Source organism: Podarcis liolepis (assembly GCF_965112155.1).
Source record: "Podarcis liolepis genome assembly, chromosome: 5".
Lineage (NCBI taxonomy): Eukaryota > Metazoa > Chordata > Lepidosauria > Squamata > Lacertidae > Podarcis > Podarcis liolepis.
The window spans coordinates 46063162-46081871 of NC_139556.1; the positions used below are offsets into that span (position 1 = coordinate 46063162).

The 18710-nt window shown below is 41.8% G+C and overlaps 1 protein-coding gene across 2 annotated transcripts in view; it reads right to left on the reverse strand.

The window, feature by feature from the left end:
• Positions 1-18710, reverse strand: part of DOCK1 (dedicator of cytokinesis 1) — a 365804-nt gene that overhangs the window by 97327 nt on the left and 249767 nt on the right. For both annotated transcript variants that reach the window (XM_083506102.1, XM_083506101.1), the window contains exon 30: positions 872-950. In XM_083506102.1, the coding sequence (XP_083362228.1) occupies positions 872-950 (79 nt within the window). The remainder of the gene's footprint in view (positions 1-871; positions 951-18710) is intronic.

The following is an 18710-nucleotide window of genomic DNA, read 5'->3' on the forward strand; positions in this document are numbered from 1 at the left end:
AGTGGCTAATAGGCAGTCAGTGCAGATCCCTTAGCTAGTCTATGTGACCAATAAGGAACACCACTCACCAGGATAGGCTGTGGTGCTCTGCCCCAACTGCAGCTTCCTGACCAGCTGCAAGGGAAGGAAGCCTCACAAAGAGAGCATTATGATAGTCCAAACATGAGGTTTGGCAAAATTATCCCTGCCGGTGACAAGTGCTTTTTGCCACAGAGGCCTCTTGGGCATCCATGGACAAAGATGGTTGCAAGAGCTGTGTACCGGTTCCTTGAGTGTGAGTGCAACCCCCACCCCAAATAGACAAACCCCCTAATTCTCAGTCCTGGGAACAACTTATTCACAGTGTTAGTGTCCTAGCAGGATTCAGCTACAGTCCATCATAATAACTAGTAAGTGGTTTCCAAACTTTGGAACATTCTGCCCTGGGAGATCCATTTGGCTTTCTACCTGATGGTGTTTTCTGCCAAGAAGAATATCGTCCAGTTCCAGCAAGCCTTTGGCATAGTTGATTTTTAATTATTGTTCTAGCCCTCCAAGTTTTCTCCCTTCCAGCTGATGTATACATGTGTGCCTGCCACCAGCTACCGGTCTAGGTTGTGGTTGTGTGTGTGTGTAATTTTGACTTGTTTTTGAATTTTGATCTTGACTGAGCTGCCCCAAGTGCCTCATACTGAGGCACAAATGCAGGATGTAGACGATTTTTTAAAACAAAGTAAAATGCTCTCCAAGATGACACAATGAGTGAGGAACTGTGGCTGCAACTCACAGGGATACTTCAAATGCCTTTTTTTAATGAATGCAAAATGTGTGGAAAGGATGCATGCACACAGATATACAAAAAATAATAATGGAGACAATATTCATGTCTTACCTGCAGCTCAAAGTTGGTTTGATCAAGAAATTTCTTGTTTAGCATATCTGCATACTGATTAATTGCTCGCAGGAAGACTCTGAAAGATCAAGAGAAAATTACATAATTACACACTTAAGACTTTGGCACCTTTGTAAGTTTGGCATCCAAATTAGATATAAATCCAAGACTGTCTGGAAAGTAGAATTTGCTGCAGTTATTAGGAAAGCAGTGAAAACTTACCACTGTTAAATATGCAGAATTATATGCAGATGCTCTCAAAATTAATCAAGGAAATTAGCATATGTAGAATAAAAGAAATAGAAGCAATCCTTTGGAAAAAAAATATTCACTTCTATTTAATATCATGATATCATAAAAAGATAATTAACAATTCAATTTACTGATAAGCAAAAATTAATTGCTTTTCAAAGTCACATGTACTAATATTATTGGTTTAGAATTAAACTCTTTACTTAAGTAGAATCAACAGCTGGTGAACAATGGATTGAACTTCTACTTATATATTAGCACATTAAAAAGAGGAGAAACATAGTTTACACTGGGTACAAACAAAACATCCCTTAACAGGTATTATAGACAAAACTCTACATTCTTGCAAAGAGTAAACCAATCTTCAATGCCCAGATCTTTGCTTTCCAGGCAAATGTTTCAGCAGCAAATTGTTTAATTGGTGTTATTAGGATGTCGACTAACGACTTGGTAAACTGACATGTCCTTTGAATAGGCTGCAGACACTGTGGGTTTGTGTCATTATCTCTGAAAGGATGGCAATAATAAAGGTCAGACTCTTTCTAAACGACCTCTCTCTTTTTGCACAATAGTTATCTGTAGAAAGAGTGACTCACATTAGGACACAGATAATAAACTTAATTACTCCTAATACATTTCAGTATCCTGCAATAAAAAGAGTCTGGAAACTGAGGACATATGGCATTTTGACAGGTCCTTTACCAAAAAGTCAAGGATCACTAGGTGAGTTAAGGACAAACGCACAATATAAACTTGCATCTGTGTTCCTTTTTGCTCTGTCCTCTGCTACCTCAGACACTTCACAGACAGGACCCAGCATTTGATATTTGCTCATATATATATTGCCCGTGGATTGCTGCTGTAACAAAAATATGTAGTTTATTTTAAAATACAGTCTCAGTCTCATTTTTCAAATGCACATAATTCCACACGCACAATCCTGTTTTGCAAAAGCAAACGTTGTGAGGAAGCTACAGCACTGTGAATGGTACAGAGATGCAGCAAGAAGGGTGACAGCTTCAACAATAGAAAGACCCTCAAAAGGTAAGGGAGGCAGGTGTGTTAACTTCCTGTGTAAATTCAACGTCAGGGAGGAAAGAAACAATATCAAATCCCCTTCCTACACCATTAAATAAACCAGTTGCTGCCTAGGCAGCCGGTGTTTAGACATCAGGTTTCATTTGACCTGTCTGCTTTCTTAAGCCATTGGGTAGCAGGGTCAGTATTTGAGATTTGTTTCAAGTATGTACTGTTTCTATTGTGCTTGTATTGTTATTTCTGTCTTCTGGGAATTTTACTGTCACCCATCCAGAGGTCCATGGATGTGGGGCAGGATATGAATTGACTAAACCAGGCACCCCCAAACTCGGTCCTCCAAATGTTTTTTGGGACTACAATTCCCATCATCCCTGACCACTGGTCCTGTTAGCTAGGGATGATGGGAGTTGTAGTCCTAAAACATCTGGAGGCCCGAGTTTGGGGGTGCCTGGACTAAACCGATAAATCAGCATGGTACTGCAAGAAACCTCAAGCCAAAATGGTGGAAGACAGGCAACCAGGACTGAGGGCCTTCTCGGTAGTGGCGCCCTTCCTGTGGAATGCCCTCCCACCAGATGTCAAAGAGAATCACAACTACCAGACTTTTAGAAGACATCTGAAGGCAGCCCTGTTTAGGGAAGCTTTTAATGTTTGATGTAGTACAGTATTTTAAATTTTTTTTGGAAGCCGCCCAGAGTGGCTGGGGAAGCCCAGCCATATGGGCAGAGTATAAATAATAAATTATTATTATTATTATTATTATTATTATTATTATTATTATTATTACCTACATGTGGTGAACCTATCAGAAACCTAAAGCAGCCCAGAGCTAATTTCTTTTTTTTTAAGCAGGTGACAGGTCTTCTTGTGCGTTGTTGCCAAGTTCTACCCTATCCCAACTTTATGAGTGTAAAAAGCTTACACCATTATCCCATAGGAACAATATGTCCTCAACTGGATTCTCTCAGTTTCCCCCCACAGATAATTCAGATAATTAGAGAAAAGAGGGTGAAAGTACTGATGCAAGTGGACAGAGAAATTGACAAGGAGCTGCAATTTACCTATGAATTTACTGTAAAAAAAAATGTTGGACATAACTCTTTACTTAACTACTTTTTTTGAAGAAAGGAATCTAAATAACTAGTTGAACAGAGGTGACAAAATATTAAGCTCTAGGGCTAATTGACAAATTAAACAGTCACTGGGTCCAGATGGCATACACCAGAGCATTTGTATTCAAATTTGAAATTGTTAGTACTTTAACAAGCATTTACAACTTGACACTATGATCGGCTTCTTTACCAGAAGCCAATTTAGAAAAAGGAGTAAGAAATAAACAGAAAATTAAAGGCAAGTTAGCTTAACAGCTGTCCTGTCCAAGGTAAACTGAAAAGTGCTGATATTTGAATTATTAGCCATATAGAACAGGCTTCCCAACCTAATGGGGGCTGTTGTAGACTGCAGCTCCCATCATCTCTATAGGTTTTATTAACCCAGGCCAGTTGGAGCTGAAGTTCAGCAATATCTGAAACGCACCAGTTAGGGAAGGCTAATATAGAAGGTAAAAATATTGCTACGGAAGAATTACCGTGGATTCTTAAAGAAAAAGAAATCATGCATTACCTTTTTTTTTTTTTTAGTATTCTTGCAGCGTTTCAAGAAACACACAGATAAGAGTGACGCAGAAAACATAATACTTGGACTTAATTTTTTCCCAAAAATGTTCTTCGCCTTAGGCTCCGATGTAAACTTAGGGGAGGCGTGTGGTGCTGTGATCTAAACTGCTGAGCTTCTTGGGCTTGCCAATCAGAAGGTTGGCAGTTCGAATCTGCGTGACAGGGTGAGCTCCTGTTGCTCTGTCCCAGCTCCTGCCAACCTAGCAGTCTGAAAGCACACCAGTGCAAGTAGATAAATAGGTACCACTGTGGCAGGAAGGTAAACGGTGTTTCTGTGTCCTATGGCACTTGTAACGGTCCTCTGTGTGCCAGTAGCGGTTTAGTCATGTTGGCCACGTGACCCGGAAAGCTGTTTGTGGACAAACACCATCTCCCTCAGCCTGAAAAGCGAGATGAGGGCTGCACCTCATAGTCACCTTTGACTGGACTTAAGTGTGCAGGGGTCCTTTACCTTTTTACCTTTACCTATGTAAACTTAACAGTTAAAGCATAAGAAGAAAGTGGAGTACAGTGGTAAGTAGACGGGGTTGGTGATATTTAAATGAAGTAGTGGTAGCTAACATAGAACACTCCAGGTTATTGGGCCATGGTTTGGCATAGTGTTATGTAATACAAGAACAAACCTTGGTTGCAGCTCATGGTCTGTTTACAGCAAAACCATAGAGTGGTAACAAGAAGACTGGGGAGCAGGTGAAGCTGCCATATTTTTTACTGTGAGTACCCACAGGATCACATACTCTTCCTTAGCTATGGTTTGTCGTAAAGGTAAAGGGACCCCTGACCATTAGGTCCAGTTGTGACCGACTCTGGGGTTGCGGCGCTCATCTTGCTTTACTGGCCAAGGGAGCCGGCATACAGCTCCCGGGTCATGTGGCCAGCATGACTAAGCAGCTTCTGGTGAACCAGAGCAGCGCACGGAAACGCCGTTTACATTCCCGCTGGAGCAGTACCTATTTATCTACTTGCACTTTGACGTGCTTTCAAACTGCTAGGTTGGCAGGAGCAGGGACCGAGCAACGGGAACTCACCCTGTCGCAGGGATTCGAACTGCCGACCTTCTGATCGGCAAAGTCCTAGGCTCTGTGGTTTAACTCTGTGGTTTGTCTTACTGTTATGCAAAAAATAAAAAGTAATGGTTAGCTTTTTCTAAATAAAGCCATGGTTATGTGGGATTATACCTAAAAATAATGTTGCTATATGACGTTCTAGAGATTCTGCACAATGCTGGAATTTTTTTTTTTATTTTTTACAATTTGGAATTGCCTTTAAAACTACAGTTTTATAATAATTTAATCCTAGTGCTTACAAATAAGACTGACACATTTATGCATTGACTGGCAGACAAAACAGCAACAGAAGGAGATACATTAGTCTATAATTTATTACACTTAACTGGGTGACTCAACAATACGCTGTTCAGCAGCACTATTTAGATACAAAACACTAAGAATCAGAACATTAAACGCCTTCATAATATGTACTCTGTTATTTTCAAGAGAGCACATGATTGGGTGCTAGCACTACTGTAATTTATTTAATATATTTGTATATCACTTTCTATTGTTATTGGCTCCCTAGGGAGCTTAGAAGAAAATACTGAATGCAAGTTTGGGAGGGGGGTCTCAACTCCAGTAAGACCCAAGGCCAGCTGCACATCCTCATGTGACCATCAGCATTGGAGAGCCTGAAGAAAATGTTCATGCTCCAGTGTAGGTATTCACATTCTATTATTCTTACCTTAACAAAACAGGCTTGTAAGGATGTGATGAGCCTGGTACAGTGAGAAAATACTGTCAGGAGTTACTGACCACAGCCCCATGTGCTGAAAAGTATAACTGTGGTCCCTCCAGAAAGAGACTTCCAGGTCTGACCTAGTTCCACCCACCCTCCTAGGTGGGAAGGACTATATAGGACTTTCTTTTCCAGATGAGGGAGCTGCAGCCCAAGAGAGGAAAAAAGCTACTCCAAAGAAATTCAAATCTCCAGAGCCTGATGAGTTGCACTTAAAGGTACTAAAGGAGCTTGCAGGTATAATCTCAGAGCCTCTGTCTCTAATCTTTCAAAATTCTTGAAGAACAGGTGAGGGTCCACATCTTTTATTTTTTTTTAAAAAAAGGTATGTTGGGGGGTGGGAGAGAAGATCCAGTTAAGTACCGACCAATCAGTTTGACATTGATACCAGGAAAAGTCCTATAACAGATAATTCCACAGTTGGTCTACGAGCACTTTGAAAAGGATGCTGTGATTAATAACATCTAGAATGGGTTTCTCAAAAACAAGTCATGCCAGATGAATCTCATTTTGGGGTCGATACAGTGACAGGCTTGGTGTATCAAGGGAATGAAATAAATTATAATAGCATTTATTATTTCCAAGTCACCTTCAAAGGTAGCCCCACAAAGCGTGCATTACAGTAGTTGGGATTCCAGATTACCATAATGGATTGGAGAACTGAGTCAAAACTAACAAAACAAATTTCAGTAGAGTCAAACGTAAGGTCCTACACTTAGGTAGGAAGAACCAGCAGCACAAATATGAGATGGGGGACACCTGGCTTCCCAGCAGTACTTGTGGAAAAGATTTAGGATAGGGGTTAGCAAACTTTTCTACCAGTGGGACAGCTCACTGTCCCTCGAATCTTCTGGCGGGCTGGACTACCCACCCACGCTCACACACTAGTGGAGGGGGGCTTCTATCTCTGGTTTAGTGCGGGGACTGACCGTGCGGGCGGCAGGGTCCTCGGGCCAGATTAAAGAGCCCCTCAGGCCTTGGTATCTCAGCTTACAGGCAGAGGTACCTGGCCTCCCCCGAGGCAATTAAGCTGGATACTTGATGACCTCTCCGCTGCGTCTCCCGGCAGGCTAGGTCATAACTCCGGCGATTCTCCTCATCAATCAGACATGAAGAACACACCCTCCGCTTCTCTCTCCCTCCCTGCATTCTCCCAGGGAGGAGAAATGAGACAGACAGGAGTCCTTTCTACATGTTTTATTTCTGTCACTCAACAGTACATAGAAATGCGTCTGTTCCCTTCAGACTGCATCAGAAGAGACACACCTCCTCCCCTGTACTTCCAGCACAGGTCAGATGACACACTGAGCTAACATCTGGTGCTCAGTACAGAGAATAGGCTCCACCTTTTCCCCAACAGTACAGTGAGAAACCACAACATCCTGTTTTGCATTCCAGCTATCTGGAGCTGGCTTTTGCCTTGGTGCTTTTTCCCAACATCCTCCCCCAAAAGCAACAATTGGCAAAACATGATCCAGAGAAGAGAACAAACAGTTGTTATACATATAACAGTCCCCTGTTGTTTCAGTTCCACCCTTGGAACTCCCCACCACTGGTTTCACCAGTGTACCTCTCTGGTTGTCTGGCTTCCAAGGAATGAGTGCTTCTGCATTACCTTGGCTAGCTACTCTCTGTTGTGTCTTTGTCTCTGACTTAGACACTGCTTTAATCTGCTTTGAGTTGTTAACAATAGCAACACATGCAACAGCTACGTTAGCAAACTCTTTTGAGTACCTCTTTGGTGGTACACCCTTTGTAACTCTCTCAGACCTGCGTATGGGGTGCTGATCCTCTGTGCTCACTGGTTCAACCTCTGGACTCTGTTGAGAACCAGTAGCAATCAGTGGTTCTTCCTTCACCTGTGAAGGTCTATCCATTGTGTGAGATTTTCTCTCAATGACTGTTACAACTGAACTCTCTGAGCTATCAGTGTCATTTTCAGAACCACTGTAATCTGTGACATCAGAAAAATCATCATCATCATCATCTGAATTGCCACCTGTGGGAAATGTTTGTACTACCCGCTCTTGCTCTGGAGCACTCTCTAGGAACTTTGTGAGAATCACCTGACCAGATTCAGACAAAATTACTCTGTAGAGACCCTTTTCATAACCCACAAAAATGCCTCTGGCATTCTTTACTCCACCTGGAGCTTCTGTTCTCACATGAGACCCGAAAACCTTAAAATAGGCAACAGAAGGTTTTCTATTGAACAGCTTCTCAAAAGGAGAACATCCCAACTCTGTTGAGACTTTTCTCAACCACACATGAAGATAGGACGCTAGAGATTCGGCCCAATATTCATGTGGCAAATGTGAACTCAGCAATTGCGCATGCATCCCCTTTTGCAATTCTTTGTTCACCCTCACACAGACCCCCCTGTTCCACGCTTCTGGCGAGACAGCAACTTTGTGGTCTATCCCTTTTCCATCCAGGAACTTCTGAAACTTTTGTAACAGAAAAACTTGCTTCTCATCTGTGAAAAGACAATCAATGTTAGCATCATGCATACTTTTAACCTTGTCACAAAACTCCTGAAACTTCTCTAAAGTTTCTTGCGGTTTCTCCATCATATAAACCCAAGAATAATTAGTGAAACAATCCACACACAAAAGGTAATATTTTGCATTGCCCCTAGATGGTTCTAGAGGACCAATCACATCAGCATACACCCGCTGAAATGCTCTGTCGACCTTCGGCACCTTCCGGGCGCTCTTGGTCACACCTGCAAGAGAGATTACGTTAGAATCAGAAGAATTACATTTCATGTAATCACTTTGATCAAAAGTCAACAAATACAGTCCATCTTTCTCTCTGGCAGTAAGAAACAGTTCTCCATCTTTGTAGATCTTGCAGCTTTTAGCATCATAGGTCAGTTTCAGTCCTTTCTTTGCAATCTGCGACACGCTCAGCAGATTAAATTTCAGTTCTGGAACCAGGTAAACATTCCTTATAGTCAAGTTCAGACTCTCAAGATACACAGTTCCAATTCCAGTCGCTTCCAGCTCTTGACCGTTGGCCTGTTTCACAGCGAAGCTTTGCCTCTTCAATGACGAAAATAGTCCTCTGTGCGGGCATAAATGTTTTGTACATCCAGTGTCGATTATGAACGCGTTCCCAACATCTGGCGTGGTTCCTTTCGCCATCATAGCCTTTGCAGGTTTCACCTGGCACTCGGTACGGCTTTTGCCTGATGCTTCAGACTTCGTAGAGCTGCTCTTTGCTCCTCTTGACTGACGCGGCTTCTTACAGTTTCACTGTAGATGCCCAGTCTGTCCACAATTGTGGCACCGGACAGCACTCAATGCTACTCCATGCTCTCCAGTAGCACCACCAGTGGGGGAATTAGAACTCTGTTCTTCCCTCCCCCTGTCCTTCACTTCCAGTGCAGCAAGTCTGTCGTGTTCGTTCAGGACGACGGCACACACTCTTTCCGCGGTTAGCTGCACGGCAGGTAGGGAACCAAGCTGACTGGCAACAACCTTGTAGGTGCGATTAAGGCTGTTTATCATCATGAAGCAAAACACTTCCTCCTGAAGACGGAAATTGCGTTCCACCATCTGTTGACGCAGAAACTTCATTTCTGTCAGGTGCGCTTGAACATCTCCATCAGGCGCAAGTCTCAGATTGGTCAACTTCTCAAAATACAGCAACGCTGAAGAACCAGCATCTCTCTGATGCGTTGTACGCAGCGTGTCCCAAACCTCTTTCGCATTTTCTAAATGCTGGATATGCACAAGCTGCTGATCTGAGACACACAGAATTATAGCAGTCCTGGCCCTCACGTTCTGTGACTCCCAACCTCTGGTTGGTGCTGCAGGGATGGGGTTCTCAATTACATCAAACAGCCTCTGATTCTGCAGCAGGGCCTTCATCTTTACAGACCAAGATGAATAATTGTCATTGGTTAAGGGAGGTGGGCAAGGCAGCCCTCCTGCCTTCTTGGCATCCATCTTGAAGCCAAGCCTCCAGCTCACACTCTCAAACTGTAAAATCCAACAGTTGTTTTTTCCTTTCTCTTTGCAGGCAAACTGCAAGTTGTTTATGCTCTTTGCACCTGGCAGCAAAACGCTGGCTGCTACGGAAAGTCCCTTTCCAAGAGCACGTAAAGCTTGTAGTCAAAACATTCCATGGCTTAGTTTCGCTTTCCCAGCCTCACAATGCAGCTGCGTAGCCAGTAACTTTCCACTCAAGAGTGCATTCAGGACTTCTTATCTTAAAACCACAAGAATCTGTGGAATGCAGGCTTCAGCTTTGAGCTGCAGGCCACTTCTCCCGGAGCTGTATTTTTCCAACGCAGCTCCCCCGTGAACCAGGGAATTAATCAACCTGCGTTCACACTTTTCGCCCAAAAATGCAGCAGCATACCTTGATCTCCGTTGCTTGGAAAACACCTTCCTCTGGGTCTGTTCAGCCTCTGGCTTCTGTCAGACGCTTGCCTTCTCTCTTGGAGCAGAGGAGGACATTCCACCAGCCTCTCATGCAGATGTCCGATGAATCGCAACCATCCTCTGCTACCATATGTTGGTATCTCAGCTTACAGGCAGAGGTACCTGGCCTCCCCCGAGGCAATTAAGCTGGATACTTGATGACCTCTCCGCTGCGTCTCCCGGCAGGCTAGGTCATAACTCCGGCGATTCTCCTCATCAATCAGACGTGAAGAACACACCCTCCGCTTCTCTCTCCCTCCCTGCATTCTCCCAGGGAGGAGAAATGAGACAGACAGGAGTCCTTTCTACATGTTTTATTTCTGTCACTCAACAGTACATAGAAATGCGTCTGTTCCCTTCAGACTCCATCAGAAGAGACACACCTCCTCCCCTGTACTTCCAGCACAGGTCAGATGACACACTGAGCTAACATCTGGTGCTCAGTACAGAGAATAGGCTCCACCTTTTCCCCAACAGTACAGTGAGAAACCACAACATCCTGTTTTGCATTCCAGCTATCTGGAGCTGGCTTTTGCCTTGGTACTTTTTCCCAACAATGCGGCCCACCAGCCTTAGTTTGCCAACCCCTGATCTAGGACCTTAGCAGACCACAACCTTAATATGAGTCAACAGTGTGATGCAGCTGCAAAAAAACCCTAATGCTTTTCTAGGCCGAATCAACAGTATAATGTCCAGATCAAGGGAAGGAATAGTACTTGGTCAGACTACGCTTGGAGTACTGTGTCCAGTTCTGGCTGCCACAATTTAAGAAGGATATTGACAAGCTAGAATGTGTGCAGAGGAAGGCGACCAGGATGATGAAGGGTCTGGAAACCAAGTATTTGAGAGTGTTGGGTATGTTTAGCCTGGAAAAGAGGAGACAGAGAGGACATATAATGGCCATGTTCAAATATCTAAAGGGCTGTCATATGGGAAATGGAGCAAGCTTGTTTTCTTCTGCTCTGGAGATTAGGACCCGAACGAATGGTTTCAAGTTACAAGAAAGGAGATTATGACTAAACATCAGGAATAATTTTTTGATGGTAAGTGCTGTTCAACAGTGGAATGGACTCCCCTGGGAAACGATGGGCTCTCCTTCACCAGAGCTTTTAAAGCAGAGGCTGGATGGCCATCTGTCATGGATGCTTTAGTTGAGAGTCCTGCATTGCAGGGTGTTGGACTAGATGACCCTCAGAGTCCCTCCCAATTCTATGATTCTATATCAGTTTTTATCCTCTGTTCCTATTACTTTTGTTATTCTTTGTTAGGCACTAACATTCAAACCATTATCAGTGCCCAGAGGAGCAAATCTGTCGTAATATATTAAAAAAAAACCAGATGGAGAAATGGATAGGAATATAAAGTATAAAACAGTGTTTTCTTGTCCTTCTCCAAGGGTGTAAAAGAAAATAGCAATACAGTTGTAGAATCTGTTGTGCTTTGTTGGTCTGAGAGCACTTGTGCTGCTGACATTGCTGTAAATGGATCGCTAATGCCAGGAAAGAGAAAAACCTTTACTGAAGCTTTAGGTAATCTTCCTTTTGAGCCACACAATAGCTGTCACATTTTAAAGAGATATAAGAACTTTTTAGAGAGTGAGAGGAGAGAGCCATTGAAGGGATCCTGTACAACACAAACTGCATTGGCAGAAGAAATGGGAGGAAGAAAACTCAGTCTAAAGTCCTAATTCATTATAAAATATTGGCCTATACTTTCTTCTCAGTACCAAACATTTGTGATAAAATACAGGTTTCATTTCATTTGTTCACAACAAACAAGTTGCCTGATGTGCTTGTTAAGATTTGATAGTTAAAAAGACACACTCTGCTAAGGTTAGCTGCAACGCTAAGCTAGGCTAAGTAGCTCCACAAAACCCTGCTGTCCTTCAAGCTCGCAAGGAGACCCTCCCTGGAGCCCAAATCAGTCCTCTTCAGGCTCTGAGGTGGGTCTCCTTGGGAGCCACTAAGACTCTCCAGGGTGCTCCCTATTATACGCGATTCCATGTTTGTGTGTGGGGCCCTGGAATGGAACCCTTGCGTAAATGGGGAACCATATGTATTTGTTTCAATCATCTTTGCTATGGAGCAATGGCTACACTATATTTTTGCCTTTTTCCTGGAGGACCCTCGTTTATGGCATGAAAGCAAATGAATTTGCTACTTCGTCATTTTCTCTCTCTCTTCCCTGCCTTAAATCCAAGCAATACACTGCAGCTTCCATGAATTTATGTGATGTTTCCTGCAAAGATCCCTAGCTATCTATGTAGAAGGAATGAGTGTATATGTTAAAAACAGAAATCACACCCTAACATCCTAGATACAGTTACTAGATCTGGCTGCTAGGAAAGCATGAAGATCACTTGCAGAAACCTGTCTAGCTGCAAAGCATAACCTACATTCAGCCCTCAGGAAAACTTGTTTACTATGACAAGACTTGAAAACCAAGATGTTAACAAGAAGTACGCACATCAGCTTGGTATATAGTAAAATAACCTTGCCTTGCCTTGCCCCTTTCTTCTTCTAGCAATAGCTATGTGCTGGTTATGTCAGACAAGATCAGAGTATCTACAACATATGGTGCTCAAGTCATGCGCACAGAAGAAAATACCTTTTTTAAATAAACTTATTTGTGAGCTGTATTTTTGTTGTACTTGCTCCTAAAAAAAGCAGTAACTTCATGCATTTCCCAACATTAACTCATCTACTTTCCATAGAACAAATAATTTACATAATTTCCCCTTCGCATTTTAAAGCCACCCTATAAATAGAAATCGCTATGATAACCTCAAGACATTTGAGAGTTCTTATATTAAACAGTCATGTCAGCTTATGAAGAATGGAAAATACTAGGTATGTACAGGCACTCGTTTTAACCAAGAACATAGATATAGCTTCTCAAATGAACAACTAGGCCCAGTTCATTCACAGGCACAGTTTAAAATATATCCCAGACAAGGGCTAAGAACTAAAAGGGCAAAAATAATCCATTTTTCAGGGTATGTCAATGAACTTAACTGTTTTAAAACACAAAGGTTCAAAGCAATTTTTAGAAAAGCTCTGTAGCGACACATCTGCATTTTCACTCCAAAATAAAAGGCAACTGTCTGACCCCCCAGTTAAGGTATTGTAGAAGCTCTTGTAGGAAAGGATAGCCCAATGCAATAATGCAAAGGATTGAGAAAGGGCAGTATAGGATGTGCCTTAGGATTTTCAATTCAGTATTCTTCTGATAACATAAAATTGCAGTGGTGTCATTGATATTTAAACAAATCATGCACATTTCATTATAATTTATTTAGGGGACAGTTTTTTTTATACTATCAAGATTATTACCTCATAAGGAGTAGTATGCATAGTGAATGAATTAGAAGGATATGTGTTTATCTTTTGGGGCTCCTGATGTCTCTGTAAGTAATCAGTGAGGATTATACATTTGCCCTGAAGGACCACATTAAATGAGTTTCAAAGAATCTCACAATCCCTATTAATTTTAAAATAGGCTGAGATGTCTTACAATAATTCCCTAGTAATCAATCTGTTTTGTAGAAGAGACTATTGAGCTTCTTCTAGTCAAGCTCTTTCATGCCCATTTACATGGAAAGGACATTGAATGGGATCTGTTCCGGAGCCCTGTTTGCATCCTGAAGCGAACGCAACCCGCGATTGCGCGTACCGCGATTCACCACTTCTGCGCATGACGTCATTTTGACCGTCTGCGCATATGCGAGCGGGGAAATCCAGAAGTAACGTGTTCTGTTATTTCTGGGTCGCCACATAGCGCAACCCGAAAGCGCTCAATCTGAAGCGTATTCAACCCAAGGTATGACTGTATTTCATAAACAGAGAATCTGTTGATTAAGTTTAGGATGATATTTAAAACAGGTATATGGCAAATAAAAAAAGAGTGTACATACTATCTACTGGCACTAGAGCCAATCAAGTCAGTAGTCTGACAAAGGTGTCATGGTACTGGAATAAGGAAAGTATCAGCTTCTATTACAGGCAATCCTCATTTTGCACGACGGTTAAGTTCCAGACCCCCTTGTGCATCACCAGAGCATGAGTAAGCCTCTTCCTCCTTTTTGTGATGTCTATGTTTTGGGGCCACTTTCAGGTTCAGGACTGGGCATGCATGCGCGATTGTGCATCATTTGGATGAGCCTAAATTGGTCATTGCCTGCTCAAAGTCCCAGATTTGTGAGCCATTAAGAACCTCTTTGCTCATCTGCACCAGAGTCAAGGTGTTTTGGACTCTTAGAATTCAGAGCAACAAGCAGGACATTTTGAGCAACCAGAATAGCATTTTCACACAACATCATGAGATGAAGAGAACCCAAACTAGTACCTTATGCTGGCTACTATCAGGGCCTCTGATTTATCTAATGCCCTAGTGCTGCTAGAACATGCCCAGTGTTATGTACTGAAATAACTGTAGTTAGGAGTCCAGGAGGATTCCTCTTGATACAGCTTCTTTCTATATCCTATTTTGGCACAGCAGCGTAGGAAGTTTAGCCAGGGGTTAGAATCTTTGATCACATGATCGGGAGCCCTACCCCATGTCCAGCATCTAACCACTGCGGGAGCCAATTTGCCATGGAAGAGCAAGGGTTCATGACCTCATGTCCCCAGAGGATGTAAAAGCATCTATATATATTTTACACTTTGCTCAGCTTTCCAGGTCATTGACTTTTAAGGTGGCATTGAAGTCATGCAACTTCTGTTTGCAAGGTGAAGAATAAGTGAACATGAACCATAGACACTGCATTCACTAGCTTTCCCCCAATGTCCTTAACTTGACTCTGGGGGTTTACTCAGATCAGATTCTTTTTGAGATGTGGCAGTCTTTTTTTGGACTTTAGGAAGTAGATATTATTCTCCTGATTTAGGGCTTCCCCTACCTTTTCCATGGCCCAGTCTTCCCATAACTGTCTCTCAGTGAGTTGTAGAAGCAGTGTTAAAGCAAATTATGGCATTCAGTGCTTTTATTCTTTCTACATTTTTATTCTAAAAGCACAAAAATGAATTCTTGAAGGAAAAATCTATATGCCTATGCTTAAAAGAGCACAATAACTTGTGAACTGTCCTTTTGCATTAATAACTAGCCCCCTTTGTATTACAATATTCTTATCAGGCAAAGAAATGGATGCAGACTGACATTTATTGTGACAAAATGAATGATGTTTTCATGTGCTGGAGATCCTAAATGCTTACAGCAATCACATCACAGAATTCCATCTGCCTGGAACAGATAATTTTATATCATCTATGTATATCTGTCAAATGGTATAGTATATCTATCGGCAATAAATCTAATCATAAGTACAAAGAAGAAGCCGCTTATATAGCCATGAAGATTGGAATTGGATAAAAATTGTGAAAAAATGACTGTATAATCTATATTTTAATTTCCTTTCATTTTCTATATCTTACAGCATTTTCCCCTTTGAAATAAAGCCTAACAGGTGATAAATCACCCACCTTGTTTGGGGCATTAGGAGACTGTAGTGTTATGTTCTGCATGCCTGTTGAAGCTTATATCATTTTGTTTCACAAGTGGGGCATTACAGAGTCTTAAATCATAAAGTTGTCTCTCTTTCTGCTCTGTGGCCACTCCTGTGGCTTTGAAAATCCAATATGAGGAATCATTCTCTATGGTAACTTCTGTAGCTGCAAGCAAAGCAATTTAGAAAACACTTTTATGGGAGCAGTTTCTACATAGTACTTGTAACAAATTGCTTTGCAGTGACAACATTTACAAAATATGCAGTTTAAGTAATACAAATGGGTTATCAAATTACCATGATGTAAACAGATACAAAAGTAGTTTCCCATCAACAAATCCATTATAAACTAGTACAAAACAGGATTATTTACCCAGCACCACTGCATTCCTGCTAATCTGGCACAAAGTTATTACAGCTCAAGCTTTAAATGCAAGTCGCTCAAATCTTCTAGCATAATTTACTAATGTAAAACATGTTGCCTATTTTATAAGGGTAGGAAGATGGAAGAAATAACTTTACTGGGGGGGGGAATGGGAACAGGAACTCTGTTTATGGAAGGATTGCTCCATTTTTTGTGAACCTTTCTCCTCTTAGTCCTGGCATCACAACTGAACCCACTGAAGTGCCACTGACCATCAGAAGCGGCTTGCCTTCTTTGACAGAAATAATTTTGTCCACTATGGAATAGTCTAATACCCATTCCTTGAGAATGCAAGTACTTCTGTAACAGCTTGCAGTCAGTGGCAATGAGATTCTTTCTTTAAAAAGAATCATCACAGGTACTTCATAGATGCATTCCTCCAGGCAGAAGCCATTTATCTAGTGTGATTTATGCAAGCTTGTCATGCCGCATTTTAAATAAGTTAAAATGGCTTTTATAATTGTGAGAACAAAATAATTGAAGGCACTGTATCATAACGTCAAGCAACTTTTTTATTATAATCTCCGACCAGAAATCTACAGGTTAAGTAAAGAATTGAAAGCACGACCATTTCATCAGCTCAGCTCCATCTGGTTCCTTCCCTTTCTGAACTGTTTCCATTACAGTTGATCGTTCTAAGAACTGCTATTTAATTGAGGATTGGTATCCGAGTTTGTTTCCCTCACTTCCCTTCCCTTATCTTCCAATCCCTTTTTCTTCTTCTGTGTTGTGTCTTGGAGCTATTGGGCTGAAGAAGGCAATAAAAATAAAAATATAAATATAAATATAAATAATAAATAAAATTTGTGTTTGCTGTATATTTTCTCTCACATTTCCAGGAAATGACTGGGTACCTTTCAAATGGCTGGAACGCTTTGTGGGTAACTTCTGAAGTTGGAGAAAATATAATAGCACTGTAAGCTAAAGAACAGCATGGTCTCTGTGAGCCTCATTTTTTAAAATGTTCAGAGATCAGCTAAACACAGACATCATACAGCCTTTATTCAAAATAACATGAAATGCCTATCATCAGAGGCTCTAAAATGGAAGCAGGGATCTTCTGTTTGTCTCTCTGGTAGAAGAATCAGTTCACTAGGAGACAGACACCTTGATTGCAGCTAGAATTGTTTTTAATTTACTAGCCGTTTGAAATCTCCTGAAAAATAGAAGCAATCAGCTCTACTACTCGGTGCAAACAACTCAGATTAATTCTGCAGCTACCCACTTGAAACATTCCTGCCAAGAAGTCTGTGAATGGTAGTGTGAGAAGTGAATACATGGAGCTTTCTGTACATCTCTAGGAAAACCATAAAACTTCAAGGGTTTGGTACTAAAGATACAAATCCAAAGCGAAGGCCTTAGAGCACTCTGACTTTTTAATGTTTTCCCATTTGGTTGATCCTAATTTCCAAACACCAGATCGCAGAAATTGTTATACCTTGCCAACCAGTTCTGCGCCACTGAATAAAATCATGTTTTGCCAGGTATCAAATAACGAGGAAGGAGGGGTGTAAAAAAGCCAATGAATTCCAGTGTGCCAGGCTGCACCCATCAATTGTTGGACTGGTCATGTTGTCCAGATGCCTGATTATCGTCTTCCAAAGCAACTACTCTATTCTGAACTTAATAATGGAAAGTGTAATGCTGGCAGTCAACGTAAGAGGTTTAAAGACTCCCAAGGCAAATCTTTTAAAATGTAGTATAAACACTGACAACTGGGAAACACTGACCTGTGACCGCTCCAACTGGAGAACAGCCTTTACCAAAGGTGTCATGGGGTTTGAAGACGCTTGAACTCAGGACGAAAGGGAGAAACATGCTAAGAGGAAGGCACACTTGGTAAACCCTCAGTGTGATCAACTCCCACCCGGAAGGATGTGTAGATCCAGAATTGGCCTCCACAGTCACTTACAGACTCACTCTTAACCAGGCGTCAGAAAACTTTTTCAGCAGGGGCCAGGCCCACTGTCCCTCAGACCTTGTGGGGGGCTAGACTATATTGGGGGGGGGGAGGAGATGAATGAATTCCTATGCCCCACAAATAAACCAGAGATGCATTTTAAATAAAAGCACACATTCTACTCATGTAAAAACATGCTGATTCCCAGACTGTCCGCGGGCCAGATTTAGAAGGCGATCAGGTCAGATCTGGCCCCCGGGCCTTAGTTTGCCTACCCATGGTTAAGACCATGTTCATGGAAGACAAACTTGGCTACTAGCAATCACCAAAGAAGACAACAGCCCATCAATCACACAATTCAGTCCCCCCATCTGACAGATGCTGCCCTTAATATGCCAGTTCCCCCCCCCCCCGGCTGCATCTGCCTTAAATTAGAGGGCCATTTTTTTTGAAACAAAAAATAACTGAGGTTGCTATCTCCAAATTCTTATGCGACATCTGAATAAATAAATAAATAATATTTCAGTCAGTGAAGAAACCACTTATTGTTTAACGTAGAAGGAGTTTATATTATGTTATGTCTTGAGTTATAAACACTTTAAAAATTGTTTAAATACCTAACCTTGAAATGTAACAAGAGGCAAAACTATCTGATTCAGACTTATGATCTCTGAGGAGATTACAGAAGCCCTGGTTACAGTTGTTAAGGAGGGCAACCTCTTAGAAAGACCATGTCTTGGGTATTTACAGGGCTGGTGTAAGAAACTGAACAGCCAAGAGCACACTATCCTGCTTCTTGCCTTCCCCTTCTTCCTGACAGCAACCCTG